General features: G+C 39.2%; 1 protein-coding gene across 2 annotated transcripts in view; it reads right to left on the bottom strand.

The window, feature by feature from the left end:
* LOC145401008 (putative RNA-binding protein Luc7-like 1) overlaps nt 1–11,446 on the bottom strand; it is a 33,078-nt gene extending 21,632 nt beyond the window's left edge. The window contains exons 1-3 of one of the 2 annotated variants that reach the window (XM_080273373.1): nt 11,237–11,371; nt 4,173–4,231; nt 444–538 (exon numbers count right to left, since the gene is read on the bottom strand). Coding sequence is in view for 1 of the 2 variants with exons in the window: in XM_080273372.1 (XP_080129498.1) it covers nt 444–538; nt 11,237–11,297 (156 nt within the window). In the remaining variant the exon portion in view is untranslated. Of the gene's footprint in view, nt 1–443; nt 539–4,172; nt 4,232–11,236 lie in introns of both variants that reach the window. The other variant, XM_080273372.1, reaches the window with a different exon arrangement.
* Nucleotides 11,447–17,021: the final 5,575 nt, after the last annotated feature.

The raw sequence follows: 17,021 nt of genomic DNA on the forward strand, positions 1-17,021 counted from the left end.
GGAACATCATCACTATGACACTCACACACAAAGTCACGCCAATGTGAAGGTGATGTTAATCATCTTTTCTGACTGGAGGGGAATTGTTCATCATCAGTCTGTTCCACATGGATGCCCTAAAGTATATCCGGGAGGCAATGCAAAAGAAGAAGCCTGAGGTGTGGACAAACAAAAACCAGGATGCTGCACCACAACAATGTACCTGTTAACGAGTCACTCCTTATCCGTGACTTTTTTGGCGAAGCATGAGACAACTATTGTCCACCAGTCACCCTACTCTCTGGATCTGGCCCCTGTGGACTCCCCCCCATCCCCCACCCCACCCTGCTGAAATCCATTCCAAAAGGTCACCAACTTCAGACAATAAAGAAGATAGAAGAAAATTCACCAAGTGCACCAAACACATGTTCACAGCACTTTAGTGTTAACATTACGGTACCCACCGTTGATGAAAGGATTTCATGGGGGCAGCAGGTGAGAAGGAAGCTCTTGCACACCTTAGGGTCAGTGAACTTGAGGCGGTAACGTGTGTCGTCACCTACGGAAGAGATTGTTAGCAATGCATCAGAAACGGAATGCCTTGACATGCAGCCAGATATCGGTGCACAAAATTATATATACGATATAAGGCTGATTGAAGGCATAGCTTATGGTGATATGAAGTGTTATTATCTGATTTTAATGAAATTTTCAATTAAATGCATAAAATGGAGCTACAACCCAATTACTATATGACTATTGTACTTGATTTTCCTATTACATTTTTTCTTAAATTCCATCTGTATATATGCAACACAAAAACTATAGGACACTTTCCCATCCAGTCATACTACCTGAACTTCAACATCAACCTACGATACTGAATGTATTCTGCTATGCACTATTTGAATCTGCATATTTGTCCCAAACAAACTCTGAGTGCTTTTTTCTGAAAGTTCAAGGAAGGCTCAAGTATGCAATGCACTGTTACCTTTTAGTAAATTTTTCTTAGCCTGGTGCTGTAGTGGGCTCAGGTGCTTTAAGGCACTCTCATAGTAAGGCAAAGAATGAATAACACACAGAAAAGTATGTCTCTTAGCCACAAACTTGGTCTGAATTCTATTTGATACTACTCCCAACCCTTTAAAAATGATCCAAGTAAACTCCTTGCTTTGGACTGATTCAGCAACTGTAAACATCCCTACCAAGCTTTTATAGCACTGATTAACACGTTCGCCGCGTTTAGCAACCCTGCACTCTCGCCCTCCCAGCGTCAACTTCACTTCACTCCCCTGCCAGTGTCCGTTGGACTTTCGGAGGGAGAGGAGGTATGATTCACTCTTAGAGGGTGGTGCATTGGTTAGAGCCGTAAAAGTCGTGGTACATATGTATACCGAATCGCCGACCACTAATATATTTTTCTCCCCTCGCGTATTGGTGCATCGATGTACCGAGGTTGCCTCGGTGCATCTGGGTACCAAAACGCGACCTGCTGATGATATCTTGTTGCTCTGCGAATTGGTGCATTGATGTACCATTTCATTACTTTAGAAAAATGTGCATTTTCTAATGTATATACCTATTAGTACCTATAAAATATGTCTTATTATTTCAATAAGCTGCACATCTCTCTCTCTCTCTTTCTCTCTCTCTCCAAGGAGAGTATCAACCTTCTGTGTTGGGTGTGATGGACAACCCCACCTTTGTATTTCATGTTTCAATGAAAAGCATGCAGCTTCATACTAATAGGTTATATAATACAAGGCAAAAATTAGATATTTGGATATTCAGTTTTGCAAATTACGAGTCATATAGTGTAATAGTTAATTATTTTTGTATGTTTTATATAACCTTCATTTATCATAAGATTTAAAATTTTTAGATTTTTTTTAAATTTAGCAGTATTTTCCTTTACAGTTACTTACTGTTACATTATGTAATTCATTTACTTTGTTTATAAATTGTTACCAGGCTTCTTGTGCATCTTGGAACTATGTTTTATATTATAAAATATTATCTCAATTTTTTAAAAACAGAGTGTTGATTTTTTACTCTTTATACAAGAAATGCATTCATAAGTGTTATATTTGATACCTGCCTTTCTATGATATTGATTATAATGCATTTGAGCTAACTGTATTGTGTGAAAACTGATTTTGTATAAAAAATGATGAACGAAAAACAAATGAATTTTTAGCTGACTATTAATCAATAACTTACCTATGTATAAGTATTTTTGTATTAAATAATACCATTGCAGCACATCTGTAGCTTTAATAAATGCAAATGGAAATAAATATTGATTATATACTCACGTTTTCAAAAGTTTTTGAAAAGGGACATTCGGGTCAAGGATGTACCAATACGCTGAGGGGGAAACATCTGCTCGGTACATCGATGGCCCGATAAGCGGTGAATGTGTTAATGGCTGTATATGCAAAGTGTTGGTAGCTACTGCTTAACAATCTGAGATGGCTTTTTCTCTCATAAGAGTCACAATTTTGCTAAAAATTTATACACAAACAAATTTGCATTTAAGGGCTATACCAGAGGACTATTGAAATTTCCTCTTGGCCATCACTTCAAGGTTATGCCTTAGAAAACCGAAGTCACCGACAGACCGGAATGATGATCAAACTGAAATTAGTTGTCTATAAAATTTTGGGTATATATACATTGCCAAGGCTGCTCTGTTTTCCAACTCCCACTAAGTGATGCAATATACAGTATAAGTAGCATATGCACTTATGTTTCAAATTCATGTAATTATGAAGGAGAATAAATAACAATAAAATTCAGTGTCACCAGAACCTGCAAACTGGATGGGAAAAATATAACTTAGACACTCTGCAACGAAATAAAGGAAATGAATCCCCCCTACAATTATCTTGAGAAGTCTACAGTAAAACCAGACACTGGTATCCCAGGTATCCCTAAACTACACCTTAACCAATGCCTAAATTTAAAAAACTGTCAAAACAATCAAGATTTCTTTGTATGTGTTACATCTACAAAAACATTATTAAGAGTGAGCATAGCCGAATTTCAAATTGCTTGAGAGCAGGGCATGATATCTGGCCGCACATTAAATAATAATCCATCAGTTCAGCTATTCTAAACCCTTATCTGTTACAGAGTGAAGCAAGACCGTGCAGAGTACAGCATTCAGTATAAATTATGAACAGCTTTGAAAAATCAATGAAAGCAACAATAAATCTAAAATACTGTTCAATATCTAAAAATACATGATGAGAATGATTTTTTTTTATATATGTGCAGGGTCTTGATCACACTAGGTCACATCTCTCCCTGAACTAACACTTAGCATGTGAGGGTGTAACCTGAGGTGCTAATAAAACTTGCACTCACAACTCATCATTCACTTGAAATTGTATTCTGGGAAGCTTAGGAGGTTTTCAACTACAGTACCTCTTCCTTAACACTTTTTTTTGGCTAATAATACACCTTAATTTTATCTTGCGTTGTGACTAAATTTGGGTAATGCAGACACAGACTGTATAAATAATATGTAAGAGAATATAAGTCATATACACTAATATGCTGGTAAGGAAGACATGCTAAAAAGCCTCCTTAACCTACAAGAATACAGGCCTTGCATACAGGTAAATGACAACACTTACTCACTTCCAGTACTTCCCAACACACAGGTTACACCACACCCTAAACATTAGTGACTTCTTTAAAACTTCAAGATATTATTATTATTAAAAGACATAGGGCTACAAGATATGGACATTACGCATCTACAACTCACAACCGGACACCCCGACTGGCCGAAAGCCGTAAGATATCTTCTCGGCCGCTGGATAAAGCCTGGAAAGTATGCCCAAATTCTGAGCATTATTGGAAGACAGGGTTAGAGGATCTTGTTAAATGCACTATGCAATTTTGCTGTGTACCATTTTCATACAACTTTTCACAAATAAAAAAAAAAAAAAATTGCTTAAGAAAATATGACATTAAATTATCTTGTGAAGCTCAGACTGGCTACTGTTTACATTACATGGCCAATCTCTTTGTGTTCCTACTAAAGTTAAACAACAATATGAATTCTACAATACCATTCTGGCAAAATGTCAGAAAAAAGATAGTGAGATCAACTGCAAAACTTTGTAAACAAGATGAGAGGACAAATGGACACTTTGGCGAGAGAAAAATAGGTTTATACACACGTGGTCGCAGTGATTTCCACCATGTCAAGTTAAAGCTTTGTGGCGATCTTTGCTCCACCCTAGAAGAAATTAGGATTATCTCGTCAATAAACAGTCTGCAACACCAGGAAAGTCGTGCATCATTTTCCTAATGTATTCACCTGAAATCCTAAAAACTGGCAGTTCTAATAACACTCTTAAAGAAACATACTTCATGTATCTCTTATAATTTTCAGTTCTCCTGCCTATTAATACTGACCAACATTATAAAACAAAACTGTCATGGAATGTTGCAGGTACAACATTAGGATTCCAATTCAGTAAGTAACCATAAATAATATACTCCTCAAGATAAAATCTGCAAAATCAATTTTGCTGTTGTTCAAAAAAAAAAAAAAAAAAAAAAAAAAAAAAAAAATGAATGCACTCACCTCTCATGAATACCTAAATCAATATGAAAACGAAACCAGAGTTAGCATAAACTGCTGACCATAAAATGACTGGGACTATATTACACGTGAAATAATACAGTATCTTGGGTAAGTGGCTTAGTTATGAAAAATTAAACATTATCTATGTATCAGCAAAAAAATAAAGTAATACAAAAATTACCAGTACCTGTTTCAAAGTACTGAGCAAGTACGATAAAACTTGGTTGTATACCACTGAAAGTGTACTATTCAGTGAATTATGATGGTCACCTAGAGAGAGTGAAGCTTATTCATTTGTATACAGTACTCCCTGACATTCTGGTGATAAATTATCTTACTTTGGTCTGGTATACTGCATGAGGCCCCATGTTTCCTATGAAAATTTTGTAGGCTTACAAATATAGACAAAACTGAGTGGCATAGTGCACTGGTAACTCTCGCTCCTCAATTTACAAAATGCTAATACAGTACCCTTGATATAACGAACCCCAGTATTGCGAATTTCAGATACCGTATAGTTAACAGCCAAATTGTGACCGAACTTCCCCTGAATTTTGCAAACAAAGGTCACTAAACGTGGGGAAGTTCGTGAATCAGACCACGGTGACAACAGCATCCCTTCCTGGCACAGTAAGTGTACTATAACAGTACTACCAGTACATTATACTGTATTCTTATTATAGGTCTTGCATTTATATGTACAACTTCATACAGTATTGTATTTACACGTACAATTTCATAAACCATTGAATTCTCCAAGTAAAACTTCTTAGAGTTAGTTTAGTTTACGTTAGAGCACGTAGGAATGAAAGACTCCCCTTTGGTAATGAACTGAGTTCAGTAATCCCACGGAAATACCAAACCCTTCATGTATGGTGAACTTTCAGGTATAGCGACCCATCCCTCCCCCCAGTTAGTTCTTTAAATCGAGGGTTCACTATACAGTAATACAAAACTATCAAGCATGCGAATGAGCTAAATACTGTACATGAGCAACCAATGAGCAGGGGTACTAACAACTGGTACTGATAAACTGAGAAAATTGTACAGTACGTAGATTTATGCTAGCTATTTGATATTTTGAGTAATATGGTCAACTTGTAGAATACAAGGATGGCTTCAAATACGAAAAGCATGGAAAGTACTGTTATGAGTTACCAGGTATTTTAAATTTTGGTAACTAATAAATTAACAGCAGTACAACATTAATGCTTACCTTTAAACAGTCCATTCACCAAATGACACAAATAGGATCAACCTGGTCATGCAGGTACATCACAAAATTGAAGGGCAATTTCCCTGTACGGAAGTGATATCTGGTAATGCAATCATTAATTAGAACTATCCTTCATGTCCCACAGAGCTTGTGAGCTTGCTTCAACTATTATGAGGTTACATATGCTTATTTTTCTTACACTTATTATATCTTGTTGAACATTTCTTTTCACAAAACAACTGCTTGCCTTGTATCTACCATGGTGACATAAGCTACTGGTAACTATTGACAAACCCTTTCCTATCTGTATAGGAAACACTTTCATCAAAGGCATCTTTAGTTTTCTATATAAGCATTTCCTTGCCAGGGGAACTGCAAACAGAGAAATAGCAATTTTTCCCCTCAAAAATGTCTGCACTGGAAGGAACTGGCACTCGCACTCTTGCTGTTTAAGAGTTACCCAAGCACTGGCCATGTATCCTACTGTAATATGTATTTAATTATAATGAAGTTCTTTATACTGCTTAACCCCTTGGGGTTGGGCATTGTTTATAAAACTGACTGTCAGGACTGGTCATTTTTTGCAAAAATTAGGTGATTTTTCAAAAATTGTTCCTATGAAAACAATTAAGCCTACCATAAAAATCTTTATACCCAGCAATGTATAACTCTTTAGCTTCAAAGTAAGTGTTGTTCCAATATCTTATGATTATTATAGAGCAGTGGCTGAGGACGTAAGAATGTCTAAACGTTCTGGAACGGGGACTGATGTCCCCACAACATGTTCCAGAACAGGGACCAACCTTCAGGGGTCAAGAAGTTAAGAGTTACACAAGCCATGCATCCAAGGCAGGTTAACATTTATTACTAGTCTACTTATGCCAACTGGTGACCCATACAGTATTGCTCTTTAGTGTCCCACACAATATCCAGACCAATAACCTGAATTTTATTATCCTTAGCAACTTGACAATGACTTGCAATAACAGTAACAGCTCTGGCTGTCTTGGTTCCAAGAGTTAAATCTTTTGCATACAGTACTATAAACGCCAAACAGTACTGTACTGTTTCTGTCTCATCATAAATTGTATCTATGCAGCAGCTAAAACTGCAGTTACTTTTAATTCAAATCAGTGTTAGTACTACACAGTACATATCTATTACTCATATGAAATTCAACATGTGATACAAAATGTAGCTATTGCACCTCTGCCTAAATAACATCTTTTGTTAGAAAGTTACTTAGGACTTCACTGATTTTGAATTTTATCTATCAATATACAGTATGGAGAAATAAAACAGGAGGGTATTATGGTCATATACAATATATATATTACGTAGGTGGTGGCGACCATCATCCACTCACTTGATGTAGTGCTGCCTACTTCTTCCTTAGCCTTTATCATTCTTTTTCTGTGCCTGCCCTCCTCTCTTCCTATTTCTCCCATCTTTCCTGTCACTTCTTATTGCTTTTCTTTCCTTTACAGGTGGCTTTACATTGAGTGACAAGCCAAATGGTTTCCTGTAAGCCAAGAAACCATTTACAACACTGGGTGGTAACCACATAACCAAACCATACGTGCTCCCTACGTGTCAACCAGTGGGTTGGTGGAGGGTTAGTGCCCTTCCCCGTAAAACAAATAACTCAAAGTCAAATGGCCACCCCTTAAGGGATTATGGCATCTGGCAATGGATGGATGGATAATATATACCAGTATATTATATATAATTATTCATCACACCCCCCCTTCCTCACTTCTGCTGCTATACACAGCATGGTAACCAATGAAACACCATCCAATACATACTATAATATACAATATTCACTAAAAAGGCATGGAAGGATGACCATCTATGACTGCCACTCACCCAAAACACTGTAAAGTAACTACCACCTATTTATCCAAACCATCATGTCCTACAAGTTCCCAGTGCTGGCACCAACCTCAGTTCCAGGTATTCAAAGGTTGATACAGGTGCATCAATATTTAATTCCTACAATGTGATGATGCATATTTTTTTTCTTGCTACATCCAGACAGCTTAACTCACTTTCAGAACATCTAACTCAAGGGGTTAGTGAAGATAATATCTAAGTCATGTAGTTCACTCTTCCAAAAGTTGCATACAAACGTCAGGAGGTATCAGGAAGCAATATAAAAGACATCAGTGTACTGAAAGTGTTAAGGATAGGTGGTAATATATGAGCTCTGTCAATGAATTATGTCCCTTGTTGTATATAATGGTTGTGATGAACACTGGTGCTTATTTATTACAGGCAAACCTTGTTTTACGATTAACTGACTAATATGATCTCATGATTTTAGGACCATTTTCCAATGAACTATATGAGCGCTATTTTTGCTTGTACGATCCCCTACAAAGCCAAAGCAGTCTCCAACAAGCAAGCCTACAGTCATCAGTCTGTGCCAAGATGGCCTTCTTATTAAGTCACTCTCAGGTGTGTCAGCATCAGTTATTGAACCCAACAGTGTGGTTCTGAGTTAAGTAGCATGTGAAATGCAGTAAAGCACTAGTTTGGGCAAGTTGGAAAACTTCCTGTTGTGTAGACGACCATTTCCAAATACACATTTCTACTGAACCTGTTATAATGTGTTTGATTTACGATTATTATCCTACCGATCCCAATCGTAAAACGAGGTTTGTCTATACTGTACAGTAGAACTCCATTTAACCGGCATTCAAACGACCAGCAGATTCAAGAGGACATTCTTCCAGTGAGTTTTTGTCTGAATACAGTACATTTTGACTAGACCATATTTATCACGGCTCTCAACCAACTTTAGGTGTAAACAATGAGTTATGAATATTCTTTTGGTTATACATTCTTTCACTTTCATACTAGCTACAGTATTTCATATGCCCTACTGTCAAGAAGATTTGTAAATGTCATACAGTATGTAGCAGTCCTGCCACTGTATTAAAAGAAATATGATACTGTATTTGATTAACAGGAAAATGTGTAGGGTAAACCCTTGATATGTCAACGCTGCAGAAGGCAAAATTTCAGGTAAGTCAAATTCTGACTGAGGTATGACAGTGTTTATTCAAAGGGTTACATTTTAGCTTCTTATATTCCATGTGCAACATTTTAGTTTATTATACTGGTATTCCAAATGTTACATTTTAGTTTAACGGACTGTACAGTGAGGTAAATAAGTGCAGAATCTTATGTAATTATGTGACTGTTGCACCTCTCCATCTATGCAACCTCCTATCCTAGCCTAGTCTATGACATGGATCAAAACATTTTTACTGCTTTGTAAATGCTTCTATAGTTTAGTGTTACTACACAAGTAATCACATATAATTTGTGATTATTGGGGGGGAGGGTAATACTGCATAGTAGTTTCTTTTGCAATTATTTCCAGTTAGAAAATTCAGTGTTGAACTACCCTAGAGACCCATATAGTTCAACTTATCAAGGGTTTACTGTACGATTATCTAAAGTGTCTACAACAACCAGGGGCAGTTAGGTCCATTTTAGAGTTCACACTGCTACTCCTGCCCCATGCACTGACATAAAAGCATCTCAACCCACATGTTTATGTGCCACTGTACAGCAATCGGACAAGAGCATTTCGTAAACAGCCAACAATGTCGTTGACAGATTCCAAGAAGCAGGAGTGTGTGATAATGTTATGTTTGAGATTTGTAAGCCAAGGAGTGAAAATAACAACTAGATACAGTAACCCGTAGCACAGCCTTGTCTCAGGAGTATCACATGGTCATCGTTATTTACCAATTCTATTACATCATTGAGGAGCCACGCTGACAAAGCGCCTACATGTGGTGGCGTTGTGCACCCTGGGTGGAGCTAATTTGGTGCAGTGTTCACTCAGCAGCTAAATCTTATACTTCCCTGTACCTTGTTGTGGGGAAGGACCTTGGTCCAACCCTAGTGAGGTGCTGGTTATCACAAGGATATGCCATTTTTCTGCACAGTGAATGCACTATACCATAACTGTAGGACAGCCCCACAGAAGCAGTTGCTTACTTGTGATCAATAAGTCTGCTTGGCCAGACAGACTGTGATTATGCAACAACAAACACTGTGTTGCCACAACACCTTCACAGCAACTTAGTTCCATGAAGGTCAGTGTAATGGGTTGGACAGTGCAATACAAAATAGTATAAAGTAATGCTAGTTCTGATGTCCTTACAGTTTAAAGTATTCAGTAGTAAGGTAAATTACCCAAAAAAGTGAACAGTATATCACATAACTGGAAATCTTTATTCAGTACTTTGTAATTCCCCAACTGCCGGTTAACAGGTTCTACTGTATTCATACATTGAAAAATACTTTAACCAAAATGCTCCAATATTTAATATAAATGTACTGTAGTTTTTTTAGTATGGACAATTTTACAACTCTGAGCCAGTAGCTATAACTGGAAAAATCAACTGAAGCTAAAGCAAAAGAATGACCTTCTTCCCCTGGATACAGTTTGAGCTAAAACCATCCTGATTATGCATCAATGATATGCTTTTTTATGCAGACTTTGCTGCCAGGAAATTAATGTATGTAACCTAACCCATTACCAATGTGGGTCTTGGCAGGGGGCGTAAATGAGATAAAAAAAAAGGGGCTTCTGAAAAAATTGCGATAAACCTGAAAACATCAGAACTACAAAGAAATGACTTTAAAATCAAACTGCATCTTTCTGTACATTTATCATATTCTGACCAAAACAAAGACATCTGTTTCTAATTTCTATTTATTGCCAACATGTTCTTAGTGTTGGCATTTTGTCTGTAACCTGGGTAATGGAGTATTAACCCCATGACAGGAGCTTGTGGTCCTTCCTTGTTTACACTGGGTTCTCATGACCACATTTTTCTCCTATGAGGCTTATATTAATGTAAAGTATATCTACAGTACACCAAAATTAAAATATTAGAGTAATTTTGTTAGGTAGCTTTCAACATAAGGATAAAATTTGTGTTGTTTTTAGGCAAGGAGTAAATTAGGCTGATCTGCATCTGATAACCTCACTTCCTACATATGACTTACCCTACCATAATCATTCAATCAATCTGCCTATCATAAAGTATCATTAATGTTTGGTGTACTAGCCTAAACATCACCAAAGGCGAGTATCACGCTACCTACGGTACTGCCTAACTTTGGTTTGGTTGCAAATGGTTGACATACGATGGTAACCTAAGCTGAAATACACCAATACTCAGCCATCGATCGTGTGTAGAGGGAAAATTCCAGCACCATGTTTGGCAAAAACTCGTAAGACAATGAAAAAAAAATTGGGGCAAAAAACGCAACTGAAAAATCCAGTGGGAGGAAATTCACTCACACACGGATCGCCATTGTTAACAATCCCTTCCAGCGCTGCTTCACCAACTTTCTACCTGTCCCTCTTAACCTGTGAACAAAACCACGGACGGATAATAACAACTCACCATTCCTGGAAGTGCCCATAAGCTGGTCCAACATGGCACGCATCTGATCGTGGGCGGACATGATGGCTTTTATGGGCTAAGGCGAGACAAAATACGCCACACTCTCACTCCCTCCCTCACTCGTGTTATGTGGCTTCTACGTTCTCCGCTGAGTCGGCTCGGTGTCCGCTCTCCTCTCTCCAGTCTGCCTCCCCCTCCCTAGCCCTCCTTGGTCCCTCCCTCTCCTCGCCACCTTCTCCTCGTCACCCTGGCTACAACAGTCAATCTCTATCTTGGGTTGTGTGCGTGTTGTATTCAAGGGGCTATTTTATTATTCATAGCTTATTGAAAGAGACATATGTGGAATCAGTAATGTATAAATTAATCAAATGGTACCGCCTAAAATAATAATTTCGTCACATTCGGACAGCCCTTAATGATGCGAAATATATTTCATTCAATTGATCAACACGTATTTTTTGAATTTCCAAATCCGTTGCACCAAATTAAGATCATGCAGACAAACAAAAGGAAAATAATTGTTATATTTTTAGAATCATGATTCAGTCCCAAGGTGAAGATGGTAATGCATACTTCCTCTTCACCCAACGCTTCGATCGCTGCTCCCACACTGCATCACCAACGTTAGGCGAGCATCGCAGCCCGCATTATAGTATGTTCATTTCTAAAGCCCGAGTACAGAGTACATAATACAACAAGAGGTGGTGGGCCTGTAACTTAATTTTGCTGCGCGTTACACAGATTTCAAACTCATACTGGGTAATGATTTTTTTTTTTTTTATAGAGCAGGCATCGTCTGTATGGCATTACTTATACGTGGCCTATGTTTATGGGTTATTATTGTTATTGCTTTAATTATCATCACTAATTATTATTATTATTATTATTATTATCTAATCCTGTGTTACCCCGTGAAGAGCGTAGGAGCCCGGGGCTAGGAGAGTTGATTCGGACATTTAAGGTGACCCACCACCTTCTTTTGTTGTATTAGCAATCTGTACCTTTTACAACAATAAATATTTCAATTCAATTCATTTAAGATGAGAGTGACCAGCCTCACTCATCCCTGAGTGGCATTACGTGAGCAAGAAACCCCAACCATCCCTTGGATATAAACCTGCAACGGCTCAACCACCAAGCGCCATAATTTAGTAATATGGTTACCACCCAGCGTAGTAAATGGCTTCCTGGTGTACAGGAGACCATTTGGCTTGTCACTCAGTGTAAAGTCACCCTTAGACGGACAGAAGAGGAAGGAATGAAAGGAAGAAAGACAGAAGAGGAAGGATGGACAGAAGGAAGAGAGGAAAAGGCAGGTACCAGAGAGCAGCACTACATTTATTATTATTATTATTATTATTGTTATTATTATTATTATTTCACTCTCATCTTAAATGCCAGGACCAACTGCATAGCCTCGGGCTCCTACGCTCCTCATGGGGCAACGTAAGATTAAATGATGGATGGATGGATGGATTTTTAAGGCGGACAATTAACCCTCCGCAAACTCTCTTCGTCACTTACACGATCCTTGCGGAAACGTAGGTATATGGTTATTAGACGGAAAATAGCTTATTGTCCTACCTATTTAGTACTATGATAGCAAGTGTAGGAGTTTAAAGGCTGAAGTGCAAGAAAGGGTACGAGAGGGAAGGAGGGCTTCAGGGAAGCACGGAGGTAAGGAAAAAAAAAAAGTTCTATCAATAGCCAGACCAGATGGCGCACAAACGAATCACCATTTCATTCTGTTCTCCGTTATCAGGCTGCGCTTCCTCTAACATAAGAACATAAGAAGAGAGGATAACTGCAGTAGGCCGGTTGGTCCATGCTAGGCAGCTCTAGAAGAGTAACTGAACTTCGATCTCTCTTTCCTTTCCTTCTCCATCACTCACACTCCTAGTCAATCTCTCATTCTTCATATTTCGCAAATAGCCATCTCAAGGCACTTCCAGTATATGCAGATGAACACTCTAATGCTCCTTCACTTCCTTATTAGCCTGTGTCATTCCACGAAACTCCACATGCTCCTCTCTCTCTCTCTCTCTCTCTCTCTCTCTCTCTCTCTCTCTTATATTTTCGAGAGTCCAGGCTTCATTTCCGTTTGTTGGAGTAGGAGTACAATAACGTCACGCAGCTACGTTTTTACTTCATAACTTCCCTAGTCTATATCACTGTTCTCGGTGCCGGAATCTGCAACATTTCTTCCCTTCTCTACCATTTCATGCACTTTATCCTCCAAACTTCCATTCTTGCTCATCACCCTCTCCATTAACTCATTATCTGAAGGCATCCACATTCTCCATTTCCTAACCACTCAGTCTCACTATGCATTCATGACCTCGATCCTCTCAAACTGTACCGGACTGGGCATTTTTTCATTCATATTGGTTCACACTTTCAAACGGTGAAAAACTGTGCGTGAGTGACTTTGTGGGGATGAATGAGATTGTGACTGAATGAATGAGTGAATACTGTATTGAATGTGCTGAGTCTTAATGAGTAGTATAAGGCTGCTTGGAGAGGTACAGCAGGATTTAAAAACATTCAGTGATGTGTTGAGAGGGTTGTTTATATCCAGTTTCTTGGTGGTGCGGATCATGCAACACACTGCTTTACGGATGGGTTGGATGCTGTGTTGAAGTGTTGTGTTCCCCGTACGTTCATGTGATCCATAACTACGATTACTTTTGTTTCTTGGTGAAGATCTGTACTTGTGGCCTTTGAACAGCCTGTGACGATGCTTTTTGTTATAATAATAGGTGTGAAACTCATCCAAAGTGTGACAGGTGTGGTATTGGCTGTCTCTCTCCGCACCCTCTCCTGCCTCCTCTCCCCCTCTCCTGCCTCCTCTCCAACCTCTCCTTAGTGGATTTTAAACAAACAGTGTAGAAAAATACTAGGGAAGACAGAGAAGGGCAAGAAGTTGCTTCACCTCATACGCAACAACCCATGGCCTGCCATGATGTATGGTCTCCCTAAAACACACAAGCCTGGCATTCCCATGCGACCAATCACTTCGGGAATCGGCAGTGCACCACACCAACTGGCTGGGAGACTGGCCAAAATGCTTTCTGCTAAACCTGGAACAATAAGCAAGGCACATCTCAAACACTTTGGTGACCTTAAGATGAAAATAAAAGACATTAACGTCAAAAACAGGAAACTGGCCAGTCTTGATGTGAAATCCCTGTTCACAAAAGTGCCCACGGATAAAGTAATACTCCTACTGCATGAAATGATAAGTGATAATGAAACTGACCTGCCCGTACCGAAAAACGATTTCCTAAAATGGGTCGAAATGTGCATATACCTTAATTAGTTTAAGTTTCAGGATACCTTCTACAAGCAAAGTTTTGGAATGACAATGGAGTAACCGCTGAGTACTGTGTTAGCTAACCTCTTCATGGAATCGCTCGAGTCTGGTCCCTACAAACGGTTCGTCCCGAATACCGTCACGTGGCTGCGGTATGTTGACAACATCTTGGTCATTTCACCCAGAGGTTTCGACATAGACAATCTGTGGGACAAAGTTAATGAAGTGGAACCGTCAGTTCAGTATTCCATTGAAGAAGCTGACGGTTGCTTGCCCTTCCTTGATACACATCTCATTAGGACCGACAATAAGTTAACATTTAAAGTGTATAGGAATGCCACAAATAGGGATGACCTTATTCACTATTATTCCAGCCATAACGTTAGGATAAAGAAAATGTATTAACAGGCTTCTACCTCAGAGCCTTGAGGATTTGCAGTGAAGATCATTTGAAACAGGAATTCCAGTATACAGATAGCACATTTTCTACACTGAAGTATCCAAAACACATGTTATCCAGGGCCAGAAAACATGCCAGGGCTATCAGGGAACGGGCAAAGGCTGAGAAATCCAGTGATGAGACACGTATAATCCTGCCCAATAACAGTACGAGCAATAACAGTGCTTGGTTTTAAAGAAATTCAGGAAATGAGGTAGCTTTTAAGACATCGCAGACAGTGGGTGATCTGGTCAGACACAAGCAACACCGGCGTGAGAGGTGTTTACCCCACTCCATGTACAGTATGTGATGAGGTCTACATAGGTGAAACACGGCGTGATTTGGAAGAGAGAATAAAAGAACACAAGTATGCAATGAGTCGGTACAACACCAACAACGCATGTGTAGCTCACAGATTAACTACAGGTCACGTAATGAAACGGGAAAACGCAAAAATTTTGTACAAGGAAGCAAACTTAAAAAGACGCAAATGTCTGGAGACAGCTGTTATAGTATGTTCCAATACCACTGAACAGAACAGCGGATCTTATCACCTATCGAATTCTGTGGCCAAATATATTGCCAATAGGACAGCCTCCCCACACCACCACCCCTAAACTCAAAACATCACCCCTCTTTCCTTCCCATCCATCCTCATCCCCTCTCATCACCCAGCTGCTTGCCCACATATGCAACACTGGTGCACACACACACACACACACACACACACACACACACACACACACACACACCTGTGCTGGGATCGGTAATCCCTTTCCCCTTGTGACCTGTATTTCCTTACCCAACATTCCTTCCCTCTCCCTATGGATTTCCCACTTCACTTGTTCCTTGTTTCTCTCCCTCCTTGTGCCGTGATCTGTAATCCATTTCTCCTGGACCTCATCTTCCTTGTCCTACTGGCCGCCCCTACCTCCCCTAGCCAATACCTCACCCCTCCTCACACACCCACTGCCTTCTGCTATATATACAGGAAATGTGGTGTATATTCAGCAACTGTATTCTGAGGAAGCCATGAGGCGAAACGTCATTACACACTAAGTCCCACATCGTGTTTCTTTCTCCAATTTGTCAACAAAAAGTGAATCAATGATAAGTGAGATGGTATTGTGGGCCACTGAAGCCAAAGGAAAGGGTTTTGTACGAGTAGCTATCTCCAGTCACCAGGTAGCGTAGAGTGATGGCCAACCTCAACCCAGGTGACAATGACTTCCTCCAGGTGTCCTGCTTCTTAATACGGGAACCAACCCTTTCCAGCAGTTCCATGAACATGTTGTCATCCACTCGAAGAAAATTCCTGAAGCTATGGAAGTCCTCTAATTTCAACTCTTCAATAAGTTTCTCGTACTGGCCGTACATAGGACATCGCAGCAGCCATAACCTACTCCAAAGGGTTTTTTGCTTCCTTTTCCTCTTCTCAGTTAACAGCCAACATATTGCCACACTGATGTCGGCCGCATCACATGCCAAATCGACCTGCAGCTTCAGTAGCTTCAATTTGCGGGCACCTCCGGCCATGGTCGTTGAGGATACATAGGTCTATGCTGAATGCAGGCTCGCTGTTGAATGAGTAGTCCACCTGCATCACATCCTTCATATATATAGATAGATAGATATATATATATATATATATATATATATATATATATATATATATATATAAGTTAACATTTAAAGTTTTTTTTTTTAGTCGTGGTGACGATGTTCCACCCCACTGCGACGACTGACTTTTTGCTTCGATATCATAGCCATACACCCACGTTTCACCATCTGAAATTTTTCAGAAAGTTATCGTCAGCATCTGAATAATCAAATATCTCCTGACTGACTGTGACATGATTCTCTTTTTGCTCATCTGTCAGTAGACGCAAAACAATTTTGCGGCAACACGATGCATCTTCAGTTTTTCGGTTAAATCATTTGGCTCGAACTTTTACATATACCTACTTCTTTGGAAACTTCACGGACAATCAGGCGACGATTTTCTCGGATCGCAGTATGCACTTTCTCAACGT

This window comes from Coenobita brevimanus, chromosome 54, assembly GCF_032717465.1.
Source record: "Coenobita brevimanus isolate Jiangsu-jjx chromosome 54, ASM3271746v2, whole genome shotgun sequence".
Taxonomy (NCBI): Eukaryota; Metazoa; Arthropoda; class Malacostraca; order Decapoda; family Coenobitidae; genus Coenobita; species Coenobita brevimanus.